We start from the raw sequence: 13212 nt of genomic DNA, 5'->3' as shown, positions 1-13212 counted from the left end.
AAAATTATGGCTGGTCTTTTTCATCGATTTACCTCTACATACACCGAAAAATTGGGTTATGACCAAGTTAAGCAAGTTCAGCTAATCCCTTACATAAGTCCCTTCAGCCATTCAACACTTTTTCGACTAGTTCTTTTAGTCGAAACCATATGACACACTACAGAGTTGAAAAAGCTGGTTAAAAGTATTCCTGCATGCTAATTGTACATTAAAACTCCAATGTACAGCATTTGCATGATGTGTGATTTACTGATGAGAGTATTTCACGTGTTTGTTATTCTCCATAATCTGTCCCTGATATTTAAGGTACTCTTAACAGTCAACATTTATAACTGGTTTTTTGTCATTTAAGATTATTTATGTTGGGTTTAGGAATGGTTCTTTTTCTCTTTACTTAGAATTCTTTGACAATTCATAGAGGAAAACTAGTTTTTGATCATTTAATAAATTAATCACTTTCAGGATATGTTTTCTGCTGGGAGTGAGACATCAGCTACAGCTGTAGATTGGGCAATAACAGAAATGATAAAAACTCCAAGAGTAATGAAAATGGCACAGAATGAAGTGAGGCAAGTGTTTAATAGAAAAGGACAGATAGATGAAACATGCATTGGAGAGATGAAATATTTGAACTTGGTTATCAAGGAGACACTGAGGTTACACCTCCCGGCTCCCCTGTTACTTCCAAGAGAATGCAGAGAGAAATGCGAGATTGATGGATACGAAATACCTGTGAAATCCAAGGTAATTGTGAATGCATGGGCAATTGGTAGAGATCCCAATTACTGGAATGAGCCTGAGCGCTTTAATCCCGATAGGTTCCTCGATTGCTTGATTGACTACAAGGGAACAAATTTTGAATATATCCCATTTGGTGCTGGGAGGAGAATATGCCCTGGCATATTTTATGGTCTTGCCAACGTTGAACTTCCACTTGCATTCTTGTTATACCATTTTGATTGGACACTCCCCAACCGGATGAAGCATGAAGACTTGGACATGACTGAGGCCTTCGGCATTGCAGTCCAGAGAAAACAAGATCTGCACTTGATTCCCATTTCGTATCATCCTCCGCCTACTGAAAAATCCTAACTATGAGATAACTGTTTGTATTTATTCCAGAGCAATCGTTGTTGGCTTATGTTATCCAATGTTGTAAGAACTACAATGCCTAGTCAGTGTATAAAATCAAAGACTTGTGCAAATCCAATTGAGTTAAGAACCATGCACATTAATGCGTTTTCTATCATCATGAGCATATCTGAAGAAACACATATACCATACTCATTCGGAGAATTAAAAGAACAGACAGAGCTGAATATTTGCACAAATGGGTAATTCCCAAAACTCAATTTCGTAGGTCTACATGCCTAATCAGTTCTGGGTTTGGATATTTTAGGGTTCTATTTGTTCTATTTTTCTGATTTTTTTGGTATTTTGGTTGATATCCTGATGTTAACCAGAAGAAAAAAAAAAAAAAACAAAAAGAACAATATTATAGTCAATTACCAGAACAGAGGAGGCACACGGCGTAGCTGCTGAACCAGGAAAATCACCCTGCAGCTTCACTCTAACCACATGGGGATTTTGGAGGACAGTGGTTAGTGGGCTTTGCATATTTTCCGGTTTAGAATTTGTACCAATTTGTTGGAAATTCATGGCCAAAAGGCTTCAAAACTTGTTTGAGCAAGCGGGTTTTGTTGTGTTACAAAGTTCAGGAATTTTGGCGAAAGTGGTGAGACAATGGGAATTATTTTGTGAATGGACTTGCATTCCAAGGCTTCCTAATTAAATTTTTGGTGTCCAAAACAAGAAGAAAAAAAAATGGGAATATTTTTTTCCTCGATCACATGAGCTAAATGACTCGAGTCGTTAATCAATTAACCACTTAAGTAACTCCTTGTCACCCAATATTATTTCACTGCCATCCAAATGGAGGTTTTTATTGTTTTGGGTTGATTCGGTAACAATTCAAGCTAGCAAGAATATATCTTCAAAGTCGATCCATATATAAATAAAAAATTTACATTAAAATGTATAACTTTGATCAATCAGAAAATTGGGATTTTGTAAGATATACAGACATGATTTGATGAGGTGATAGCTTTCACTACCTACCTACCATCCAGCATTGTGACTGTTACGTGGTTTACAGTGCAGGATTGGTCTTGCTTGCTAGAGGAAGAATCTGTTTCAAGTGGATTTTTATTCCTTTCTAGGCAAAAACCAGGGGTTTTAGGCTGAGGCATTGTTGCAGTTTCACTACTCAACATTAGAACCACAGACGACATTGTAGGCCTATCTTCCGCGCGCTCTTGGACGCATAAAAGTCCAACTTGCATGCATCTCAACACCTCGGAGGGGAAATATGAATCCCCAACGGAGGGATCAATTATTTCCGACCCATTTCCTTCTGTCCATAGCTTCCAAGCCTGCAAAAGTTCCAAGTCATTTTTTCTGTTAGCAGTGAATCTAGTGATGCATAGGCATGAAATGAAATATAAAGTTTTTTCTAGATTGTGCCCTTTTTACTCACATGTCCTAGGAGGTTTAGCTCATTGTTTGAGTAATAAAATCCCCTGTTCTTTTTACCACTAATGATCTCCAACACTAGAACACCGAAACTAAAGACATCAGACTTGATCGAGAAGAGCCCGTCCATGGCATATTCAGGAGACATATATCCACTGCAGACCAAAAATAAAGTGAAATCAGCATACATGGTCAGAAAAATAGAAAGCTTATTGTATATGCAGGGCATTGGTACTTACTATGTTCCCACAACTCTTCTGGTATTGGCTTCTGTCTGATCCCTACCAAATATTCTGGCCATTCCAAAGTCCGAAATCTTCGGGGTCAATTCTCCATCAAGCAAAATATTGCTTGCCTTGAGATCCCGATGAATAATTCTAAATCTAGAATCCTGGTGAAGATAAAGAAGTCCTCGAGCAATCCCACAAATAATCTCGAAACGCTTTTGCCAATCCAGCATAGACCTTTTTGCTTGACCTGTAACAGTTATCAATCATCAACCTTTTTTAGTTCCATCTCAAGCTTGGTTATTAAACTAAGAAGTAGTTGAGCAAGGCACTCACTGAACAAAACAGAATCCAGGCTTTTGTTCTCCATGTATTCATAAATCAGCATCTTTTCATCCATATCAACGCAGCAACCAAGCAGTCGGACAAGATTTCGGTGCTGAAGCCTTGCGATTAACTTCACTTCGTTTTTGAATTCTTCCGTTCCCTGTCCAGAGTTCTTCGAAAGTCTCTTGATGGCAACTACTTCACCTTCTACCAACGTACCCTGCAATTGGATTAACCAAGTCACTAAATCTGTCCCAAGTTGCTTCTGCAATTTATTTAATGTATGTATGATCGGGTGATTGATTTTAAACAAATTGTTCTTACCTTGTAAACACAACCAAAACCACCCTGTCCCAGTTGATTTTCATCAGAAAAGTTATCTGTGGCCACTGCTACAGTGCTATAATCAAGCAATGGCAACTCTAGCTCATCATTGCCCCTTTCACCTGAGTAGCTCTCCTTCTTACTTGTGATAACAACCCCATTTAGCAGAAAATCCTGGCTTCTTTCATTAGGACCTGTTCATAAGTATGCAAAAAACTTGTACCTCAACATCTAAGTTTTGAGGTTGAATGGGGAGCGATTGGCTGGTATAGGGTATCAATCTACAATATATGATACATTGTCGACGTTTGGCAAGATATTTGATCAACATTGTCAAATATCAACAAAATATCAACAATGTACTAGAGACTGTAAATTGGTACCCGTTCCAAATAATCTTTCCGGTTGTTGAGTATATATAAGTTACTTGGTAGTACCTTTTTGTTCTATTCTTCCTCGGTTCATAATAGCCAATTTCCTCTTCCATACAAAACAGATAGCAAGTCCTGCAAGCAGAATGCCAATACCAACTACAATGCCTACGATCATGATTAATCGTTTCGTTTTCCCATCTCCATCTGAAATGAACATTACTGTACATAGTTAGTGATCATATTTGATGTTCTTACAAAATGTATATTTCTTCACTTTAGTAAGCATCCTATTTGGATCTAAGGTGGAGATTGGAATGTTCTTAAGATAAGCACGTGGCATAACATTATAAACGTGCAGATAACACCACAATTTAAATGTAAAAGAAAACCCTGCTACCAAAATATCCCAAGGAGGGTCCATCCAAATGGATTTGACAAATCATACCTAACCACGGGCAATTTGGCCCACATGTTTGCAAGCATTAATAGGTGAACAACTAAGACCATAGGTATTCATAGGTGAACGGCTAAGAACATTTATGAAATGGAAAGATTGATAGACCTTTGACATGAGACAGGTACTAAACCTAAGCTCCTACATATTTTGTACCATAGCACCCACAATTTTATAAAAACACAAGCGATATTGAGAGAAAGGAAAATCAAATCTGAGACTTCAAGTAAATAGATAAATGATCTTCATTACTTACGCTACAAGACCTAGCTACATTCTTTAAGATACTCAAAAATAGTATCGACTAATAACTTTAGATGAGCAATTTTGCAGTCACCTTTTCACCATTCCCACTTCAAATTGAATATTTCATATTTATTTATTTTAAAAATTCCTACCTAATTTATACCACATTGGACTTTGTAATCAAAAGGTCTAATTTACCTTGACTAAATTCTTGAGTGGAACCCACAGAATTATTGTCCCGCCTGAAAAATTCAGGCCATTTTGCCGCGGTATTACCCTAATTACTAATTTCGTAAAGCAAAGATTTCGTAAAGCAAAGATTGAAAAGGACCGGTGGCCCAAGAAAACCCAACCAAGTCAAAAATGGCGGCCCACTAGCCCTAAATTTTGGACCAAGAGCTGCCTAAAACATTGTTTAGTATACCAGGTGCCATGTGACCGTCCAAAAAAGCAGCTTAAAAGGAAATAATGACAGCCGTTTGTCCAAGGGTCTTCTTTTAATTTTTCTTGTTCGGGTGGGGCCCGGCTGATTATGGCACCAAAAATTAAAAAAAGATATTTAGTTATATACCTATCCTTAGCATTAATGATATAGATAAACTCTACACCATTTAATTTCTATAAACAAACAAAAAAAAATCCAAAAAATGACAGCTAACTCTCTTGAATTTAATTTTAATTATTAAATTATTTTGATACCCTATTAAGTGTTCTGAATTTTTTTATGAGGTTTTGGGATTAGGCTTGTTTTAAGAAATTAATGGCAGTTTTATAATTTATAAAAAGTTAAAGCCTCTTTGTTATGTTGTAAATGAATTTTGGGTATGTTTCTAAAGTCGATTTCATATATATATATATTAATTTAAACCCTATATTAAATATAATAATAAATTTCCCAACTAAAAAAAGGTCAAATATAAATTCAAATTGAGGAAAAAGAGTGAAGCTGTCTTCACAAAGAAGAACCACTACTACCAAACAAAATACATAACACGTGATGCAGACTTAGAGCATGAAAATTGACATATAATAATAGCTAATAGTATATATAGACACCTCATTCACACCTGTGACGCGCATTTCCTTTCTCTCTCGTTTGTTGGGGTTTGGTCGTTTAATAATATGATATCCTAGCACACTGGAAATAAGCTTTAATTACCCCCAAAAATGATACACAACTACAAAACGACGCATGCATGATAAGAGACTTGCAACTTAAGTGACTAAAGGTAATTATCCTATATTTAAAATTTTAAGGACAAATTTCGCTCCCACAATATCGCTTGCATAAAACAAAACGATACACGCATAAGGCTTTGTGTTCTTAGAGGTGAGTGCAATTGGTAAGGGTTTAAAAAGAGTCTTTTTCTGAAACTGAAAATATGGATTTTATCTAATTAATTATGTCAGTGACCAAAATTAAAATCGAGACAGAACACACGGACTGAAAAGCATAATTTCCTAACAATGATACCACTACGAAAAATAAAGAAAAAGGGAAAGGTACCTAGTTCAGAAGCGGCCAATCTCACATAGAAATGTTGTCCACCTTCTGCGTATTGCCTCATGTCCAAGAGGTCCCCAGTCCACATGACACAGCCTGAGCCTCCTCCAGCTGATATCCGCGCGTCGGAATACGCGGTGCAATTACAACTCTCCAAACACTTTTTCTTACACGCCTCCAGGCTCATGTTCATGTCCACGAAAGCGCCGCCGCTCTCCGCCAGCTTCATGTTCCCCAGAGCCAAAAATTTGTCCTTCGAACACTCCAGATCCGTTTTCCTCACGCACCCATCAGACCCATCCCTCAAATCCCACGTCTGCAAGTTCTTGGGCTCAAAACCCTTCAAGCACTTGCAAACCGGAGAAGCATTTGAGTCACAAATGCCGTACGGACCACACTCGCTGTAATCGTCGCATTGGTCTTTTGGGGCGTACCAAAATTTGTTCCAAATGTTTCTGCTTTCGATCCACGTCAGGCGTTGAAGCTCCCCATTTGGGTTCACAATCAATCGTGAATAAAACGACTCTGAATTGCTGCGCACCGAAAAAGAGTAGTAGACCTCTTCTGAATTGGCCACGAAATTGAATTGGATGCCGTCTGAAGGTGTCATCTCCGGCACACCGCTGAACCTCTCCCCGTTCCAGGGGCCGCTGCGGTACGTTATACTCTGTTTCTTTCTCAGGAAAATCTCCGGGAAACCGCGGTAGTCTAGCTTGAAAGAAATATCACCTGTTGATGGGTCTTCTGTGCTTTTCCATGAGGTTATGTACCTGTCCAAGTTTGAGCTTAAGTTCCATCCCAACTTCATATCTGGCAGAAGAGTGTCTGTTGGGTAATCAAAGCTCTGCCAGAGGAACTGGTCTGTCGGGCCGTTTCGGTTTAAATTCCCATCTCTGAGGACCAGATTGCCGGAATCTAAAAGCTGAACAATTGGGCTCGTAGCTTGGGTTTCATTGGAGGACCATGTGATGTTTCCATTTTCACCATCAAGAAGGACAAGGTTGCCATGGTCACCAAGTTTGAGTGTTGCTGAGGATGAATTTGAAATTGGGTTGTCTCTGTTTGCTACCCAAACAACTGTTTTTTCTTGGATATTTTTGTACCAAATTCCCAAGTACCAACCTGAAGTTGCGCCGGGCTTGAAAAAGCCCAACTCAAAGACGCCACCGGCGGAGACAAGGGTTTGGTTGTTTTGGAGGGATTGAGGGGAAGACAAGGTATCTTTGGAGGTGGCAAGTGGGAAGAAAGTGAGTAAAGTGAGGCAGAGAATGGAGGAGCAGATTTGGTGCTTTGTTGAAGCTCTCATTGTTTCACAAAATGAGGCGGCTTCTGTTGGTGAAGAAAGCATATGGGGATGGCATTTGGTCACCGGGTTTGTTTTTTTTTATTGTGGAAGACATTTGGTGTTCATTGATAGGTGAAGAGAAAGAGAGATGTTGACTCTGGCTTTTATGTATGTTTCTTGGTCTCTTATTTCTTTGCAGTCTGAAAACAACCAGCTTAAGAGGATATTTCTACTGAGTTACTACTAGTTTCCCAATTTACCCGGATTGAGTTAATTTTTTCTTTTTTTACCACTCCACTTTTCGGACTCAATCACGATACAAAACAACCAAACCCTTGCAAGAACCTCCTTTCGGGGCTGTGTTCTTACTGTTGTATTTTGAATTTGTGCTCCGTTCTTAGAATGAATTTCTATTGTTTAGTCAAAAAACACAAAAAATAAATAAATAAATAAACAAACCCTAACATATTATTTCAACTTTTTCACAATACACATTGTGCGGTGAATTAATCCTAACTTACCCTTGCAATTTGCCATTCCACAAATGGGGTGGAAATGCTCCAAGTAGCCTCGTTGGATTTGTCTTCATTATTTTCGCCTGCCTTTCGATCTGATTGATGAATAGTGTCTGAAAATTTGGAGCTACGTGTAGATGCAAGTCTCATCTTTTTTTTGGGTCAACCAAGTATTAGATTCCAAGCCAAAAGCAAAACGTACTATGATGAGGATGAGCCAAAACGTTTACAGTTTCCACTGGTCAAATTTTGAATGTTTGATCAGATAGTTGGCATAAGTTTGCATCAGTGTTGTAATACCAAAAATTCTGTTGACATTCGATAGTGGTGTTTCAGATTTATTGAGTGTTTTTTTTTAATATGAACGATATTCTATTTTAATATCATAATTTAAATTATGAATATTGAGAATTCGAATTTGAGTACATTCGTTCTAGCCTAACTTGGTTAAGTTCATATCTGGAAATTTCATAGAATTAAAAAGAATTTCAAAGTGTAACGTAAGAATTAAAAAGAAAAAATTTAGTAGAAATTGTGAATGTAAATAATCTCATTGATACTGTACAGGGAGACCCTGGTCGTGGTGCACATGTTCTTTATATTATGTCTTCTTCCTTTTTGTGGTCAAATTATATTATGTCGTTCACCATCAAATGAATTGTATTTTTGTCATTTTTCATATGGAATACGTTTTAGTTTAGGTGCTTATCAGAAGATTCATTCATTTCTTATTTAAATTCAGAAATCATAATCAAAATTTAAGATTTTGGTCATGATCAATGATTTTGAATCTTTCTTTATTCTGTTTTTGACCATCAAAGTCATTGATTTTTATAAAATTTTAGAACCATCTGAATTATGTTTTATTTCGGTATTTGTCATTGACCAACCAAACAATCTTTTGTTTTTGTTTGGACAAGGGCGATATATTCTACACTAATCAAGCACATTGCCTTGACTAACTGATATAACTCAATATTATTTAAGTTCGAAACTCATGTTTTTCTTAATTATGGGAATCCTAGCTGCTATCATAAATTTGTACTTTCTTCTTCTACTTTCTCCCTCTTTCTTTTATTCTTTTATAATATCTTATGATTATCGAAATCATTCATTTTAAAGGCGATCCTAAAGAATTCAAAAGAAATAAAATCAAGTACCGCTTTGTGCAAAAATGTCTCAAACTTTGTATTTAATTTATATTTTCTATATAAACAAATAGAAAAGAAATGAGTTAGTTCTTTTCTTTTCTAATTAAAGAATTATATTGGCTACCAAATATAACGTTTGGGTTTCTGGAATTTGACTCATGGGGAAAAGTTCAGCAACTGTTATATAGGTCATGTCTCAAAATAATTATCTGTTATATGATAAATTAGTAGGGCATATTGCAGCATGAAAGTTTCAGATAAGATTTGAGAAAAATAATGAAGAAACTGGTGAGCCAGCATTTTGATCTTCTACAAATTGAACTTTGACATGCAATTCTTTTCTGAACTATTTTTGTTCCTGTTGTCAGGCGAAGACCATTTGCTACTTATTTGCTTTCTCTTTGTTTAAAAGCTTCATTAAAGTTAATCTGTGTGTTTTTATAAAGTTTGATGATAAAGGTTCTGTGAAATTCATTTTGGTGTACTCCGTTCGTAGTACCAATTGGGATTGCTGCAACGGAAAACTAATGCTTAATTCCCCGAAAATGCTATAATAAGGAGTTTCGATTGGGGAGCTTATTTGAGAGGTTTAATCTCACTATTAACAAATGTGAAAAAAATCAATTGACTTGAACATTTTAAATGGTTTGATGGTGGGATTGAAACCCTCAAATTAGCTTTTCACTTTAAACTCCTCGTTATAGAAGCTCCTGTAATTCCCTTCCTGACATGGCTTGGGCTCTATGCACGTGAAATAATAAGGGCTTTTCCCATGTAAGTCCATAAGTAGGACTTAGAATATAGAAAAGCCATACAATTTTTTTAAAAGGACAAAACCATACAATATCTTAAAAAGAAAGCCCATTTTGACTTTTCAAATGGACCAAATATACCATACAAGCCTTGAAAAACCTTAAATTACAACACTACCATCAGAGTTTTCTTTCTTCTAAAAATCATAATGCAAAGATAATAATAATATTTCACACATCATGTCAATTTTGGGTTTTTCCCTTCAATTTATAGCTTTTAGCGTTTATATATAAACTCAAAGTTTCTTGATTTTTCCATGAGATTTGAACATGAGATCATTGGATCTACAAATCAAAATTCTTTTTTATTGGCCTAGACCTCGTTAGCCAAAAACATTTATTAAAAAAAACATTTAAAAAAAATACCGGACATACATGGTAGTATTAATTGAAGTAAAGTACAAAATTTCGATAGAGAAAATTAAAATTATAAGTGCTTTTTAAATGTAAAACAAAGCAAACTACAGGGACTCAATATGTAGACCTATGTCAATTAGGAATCTTTGGGATGGACATGAAGGTGCACCTCCTTATGGATTGCGGAAATTAATTCAATTAGGAAACTGGTCTATGTCCTTATTGAACACGGAAATTAAATTCAAGTAGGATAATTTTCTTGTAAAAAGTGCAAAATGTTTACAGAAACACTAGGAAACCTTTCCTAACAAGAAAAAGTTTCCCTCGCCCATAAATATGACAAGTTCACAACACAACACAAACCACCACATTGCTTTTAGCTACTCTGCTCTCTCTGTTTTCTCTCTGCTTCTTTATTTGCATTCTTCGATCTCGCTTCAAAAACCCTCATACTCTCTCGCTTCGTCTTCTTCGATCTTCTGCTTCCTCGTTACGATGACCAACAAAGCTGATCAATCTTCGGACACTGGGGGTTCAAAGAAGGACTTCACTACGGCAATCCTTGACCGCAAGAAGGCTGTGAATCGGCTTGTTGTGGATGAAGCTATCCATGACGACAACTCTGTCGTCACGCTCCACCCAGAGTCTATGGAGAGGCTCCAGCTATTTCGTGGGGACACAATCTTGATTAAGGGAAAGAAAAGGAAGGACACGGTCTGCATTGTAGTTGCTGATGACAAATGTGAGGAACCAAAGATAAGGATGAACAAGGTTGTCAGGAGCAACCTACGGGTTAGGCTTGGAGATGTCGTTTCTGTTTACCAATGCGCTGATGTCAAGTATGGAAACCGTGTTCACGTACTTCCTGTGGATGACAGTATCCAAGGGGTCACTGGAAATCTGTTTGATACATATTTGAGACCTTATTTTTTCGAGGCCTACCGACCCATGAGGAAGGGTGATCTCTTCCTTGTGAGAGGAGGGATGAGGAGTGTGGAGTTCAAGGTTGTCGAAACTGACCCCCCTGAATACTGCGTGGTGGCGCCCGAGACCGAAATCTTCTGTGACGGGGAGCCTGTGAGAAGGGAGGATGAGGAGAGGTCATTAGATGAGGTTGGATATGATGATGTTGGTGGAGTAAGGAAACAGATGGCTCAGATTCGCGAGTCGGTGGAGCTGCCGCTGAGGCATCCTCAGCTGTTTAAGATAATTGGTGTGAAACCACCAAAGGGTATTCTGTTGTATGGACCTCCTGGAACTGGTAAGACTCTAATTGCCCGTGCTGTGGCTAATGAGACTGGGGCATTCTTTTTCTGCATCAATGGACCAGAAATCATGTCGAAACTGGCTGGGGAGAGCGAAAGCAACCTCAGGAAAGCTTTTCAGGAAGCAGAGAAGAATGCACCATCAATCATCTTTATTGATGAGATCGATTCAATTGCTCCCAAGAGAGACAAGACAAATGGAGAAGTTGAGAGGAGGATTGTTTCCCAGCTCTTGACACTCATGGATGGACTAAAATCCCGTGCGCATGTAATTGTTATCGGGGCTACAAATCGTCCAAATAGCATTGATCCAGCTCTCAGAAGGTTTGGAAGATTTGATAAGGAAATAGATATTGGTGTGCCAGATGAAGTTGGGCGTCTTGAGGTTCTGCGTATTCATACCAAGAACATGAAGCTTGCTGAAGAAGTTAATTTAGACAAGATAGCTAAGGACACACATGGTTATGTTGGTGCTGATCTAGCTGCTTTGTGTACTGAGGCTGCACTTCAATGCATCAGAGAGAAGATGGACGTGATTGACTTAGAAGATGAGGAAATAGATGCCGAGATACTTAATTCAATGGCAGTTACAAACGAGCACTTGCAGACGGCTCTTGGCACGAGCAACCCATCCGCTCTTCGTGAAACAGTTGTTGAGGTGCCGAATGTTAGTTGGAAAGACATTGGAGGTCTCGAGAATGTAAAGAGGGAACTTCAAGAGACGGTTCAATATCCAGTGGAGCATCCTGAGAAATTTGAGAAATTTGGCATGTCACCCTCAAAGGGAGTTCTTTTCTATGGCCCTCCTGGATGTGGTAAAACTCTTCTCGCCAAAGCTATTGCCAATGAGTGTCAAGCAAACTTCATCAGTGTCAAGGGACCTGAATTGCTTACAATGTGGTTTGGAGAGAGTGAGGCCAATGTACGCGAAATTTTCGACAAGGCCCGTGGATCTGCTCCATGTGTCCTGTTCTTTGATGAACTTGATTCCATTGCCACACAGAGAGGTAGCAGCACAGGCGATGCAGGGGGTGCTGCTGATAGGGTACTGAACCAACTCCTTACAGAAATGGATGGAATGTCTGCAAAGAAAACTGTTTTCGTTATCGGGGCCACCAACAGACCTGACATTATAGACCCTGCACTTCTACGTCCAGGCCGTCTGGATCAGTTGATTTACATCCCTCTCCCTGATGAAGAATCTCGCTATCAAATATTCAGGGCTTGCTTGAGGAAATCTCCTGTTTCCAAAGATGTGGACATCAGAGCCCTTGGCAAGTACACCCAAGGATTTAGTGGTGCTGATATAACAGAAATATGCCAGCGTGCGTGCAAATATGCCATTAGAGAAAACATTGAGAAGGATATTGTGAGGGATAGGATGAAAAATGAGAACCCTGAGGCTATGGAGGAGGATGTTGATAATGAAGTAGCAGAGATCAAGGCAGCTCATTTCGAGGAATCGATGAAGTATGCTCGTAGGAGTGTTAGTAATGCTGATATCCGTAAATACCAGGCATTTTCTCAGACATTGCAGCAGTCAAGAGGGTTGGGAACAGAATTCAGGTTTGCAGACAGTGCTTCTGGATATGACCCTTCTGCAACTGCTTCTGCTGGGGCTGAAGAAGATGACTTATACAGTTAGGATCGTTTTGTTTCCCGTCTTTTTCGTGTTTGAATTCCAGTTTTGCTTTAGAGAGAAAACTCGTAGATTAATTTTGAGCTGGTTGATAGCATAACATATGATTTGGTTTGATTGTGTTTTTTAATTTTTTTCTGTCTTTTCTTCTTGTATTTGTAGCTAGAAATACAAACTGATTTTATCTACTTTTTGGATCA

General features: G+C 38.1%; 2 protein-coding genes and 1 pseudogene across 2 annotated transcripts; 2 read left to right on the top strand and 1 right to left on the bottom strand.

The window, feature by feature from the left end:
* The first annotated feature begins 462 nt into the window (after positions 1-462).
* On the top strand, positions 463-1215 carry LOC148919008 (desmethyl-deoxy-podophyllotoxin synthase-like). Its single transcript, XM_089047825.1, has one exon. The coding sequence runs from the start codon at positions 466-468 to the stop codon at positions 1090-1092; it is 627 nt and encodes a 208-aa protein (XP_088903951.1). The 5' UTR covers positions 463-465; the 3' UTR covers positions 1093-1215.
* Positions 1216-1988: 773 nt separating this feature from the next.
* On the bottom strand, positions 1989-7723 carry LOC103326663 (receptor-like serine/threonine-protein kinase SD1-8). The gene is made up of 7 exons (XM_008228903.3): positions 5992-7723; positions 3848-3988; positions 3411-3604; positions 3096-3306; positions 2772-3009; positions 2537-2687; positions 1989-2432 (listed from the first exon to the last, which is right to left on the bottom strand). The coding sequence occupies exons 1-7, from the start codon at positions 7334-7336 to the stop codon at positions 2115-2117; spliced, it is 2598 nt and encodes an 865-aa protein (XP_008227125.1). The 5' UTR covers positions 7337-7723; the 3' UTR covers positions 1989-2114.
* Positions 7724-10534: 2811 nt separating this feature from the next.
* Positions 10535-13176, top strand: LOC103326661 (cell division cycle protein 48 homolog pseudogene; annotated as a pseudogene).
* Positions 13177-13212: the final 36 nt, after the last annotated feature.

This window comes from Prunus mume, linkage group LG3, assembly GCF_029339155.1.
Source record: "Prunus mume cultivar Tortuosa linkage group LG3, ASM2933915v1, whole genome shotgun sequence".
NCBI lineage: Eukaryota > Viridiplantae > Streptophyta > Magnoliopsida > Rosales > Rosaceae > Prunus > Prunus mume.
This window is presented reverse-complemented; position numbering and strand designations above follow the sequence as displayed.

Excerpts from the sequence above, each read along its gene's own strand:
- LOC148919008 (XM_089047825.1), top strand. The coding sequence starts at position 466 with ATGTTTTCTGCTGGGAGTGAGACATCAGCTACAGCTGTAGATTGGGCA.
- LOC103326663 (XM_008228903.3), bottom strand. The coding sequence starts at position 7,336 with ATGCTTTCTTCACCAACAGAAGCCGCCTCATTTTGTGAAACAATGAGA. Across the intron at positions 3,307-3,410 it reads GTTTTGGTTGTGTTTACAAG|GGTACGTTGGTAGAAGGTGA; the intron begins GTAAGAACAATT and ends ATCCAATTGCAG. Across the intron at positions 3,010-3,095 it reads CCTGGATTCTGTTTTGTTCA|GTCAAGCAAAAAGGTCTATG; the intron begins GTGAGTGCCTTG and ends TAACTGTTACAG.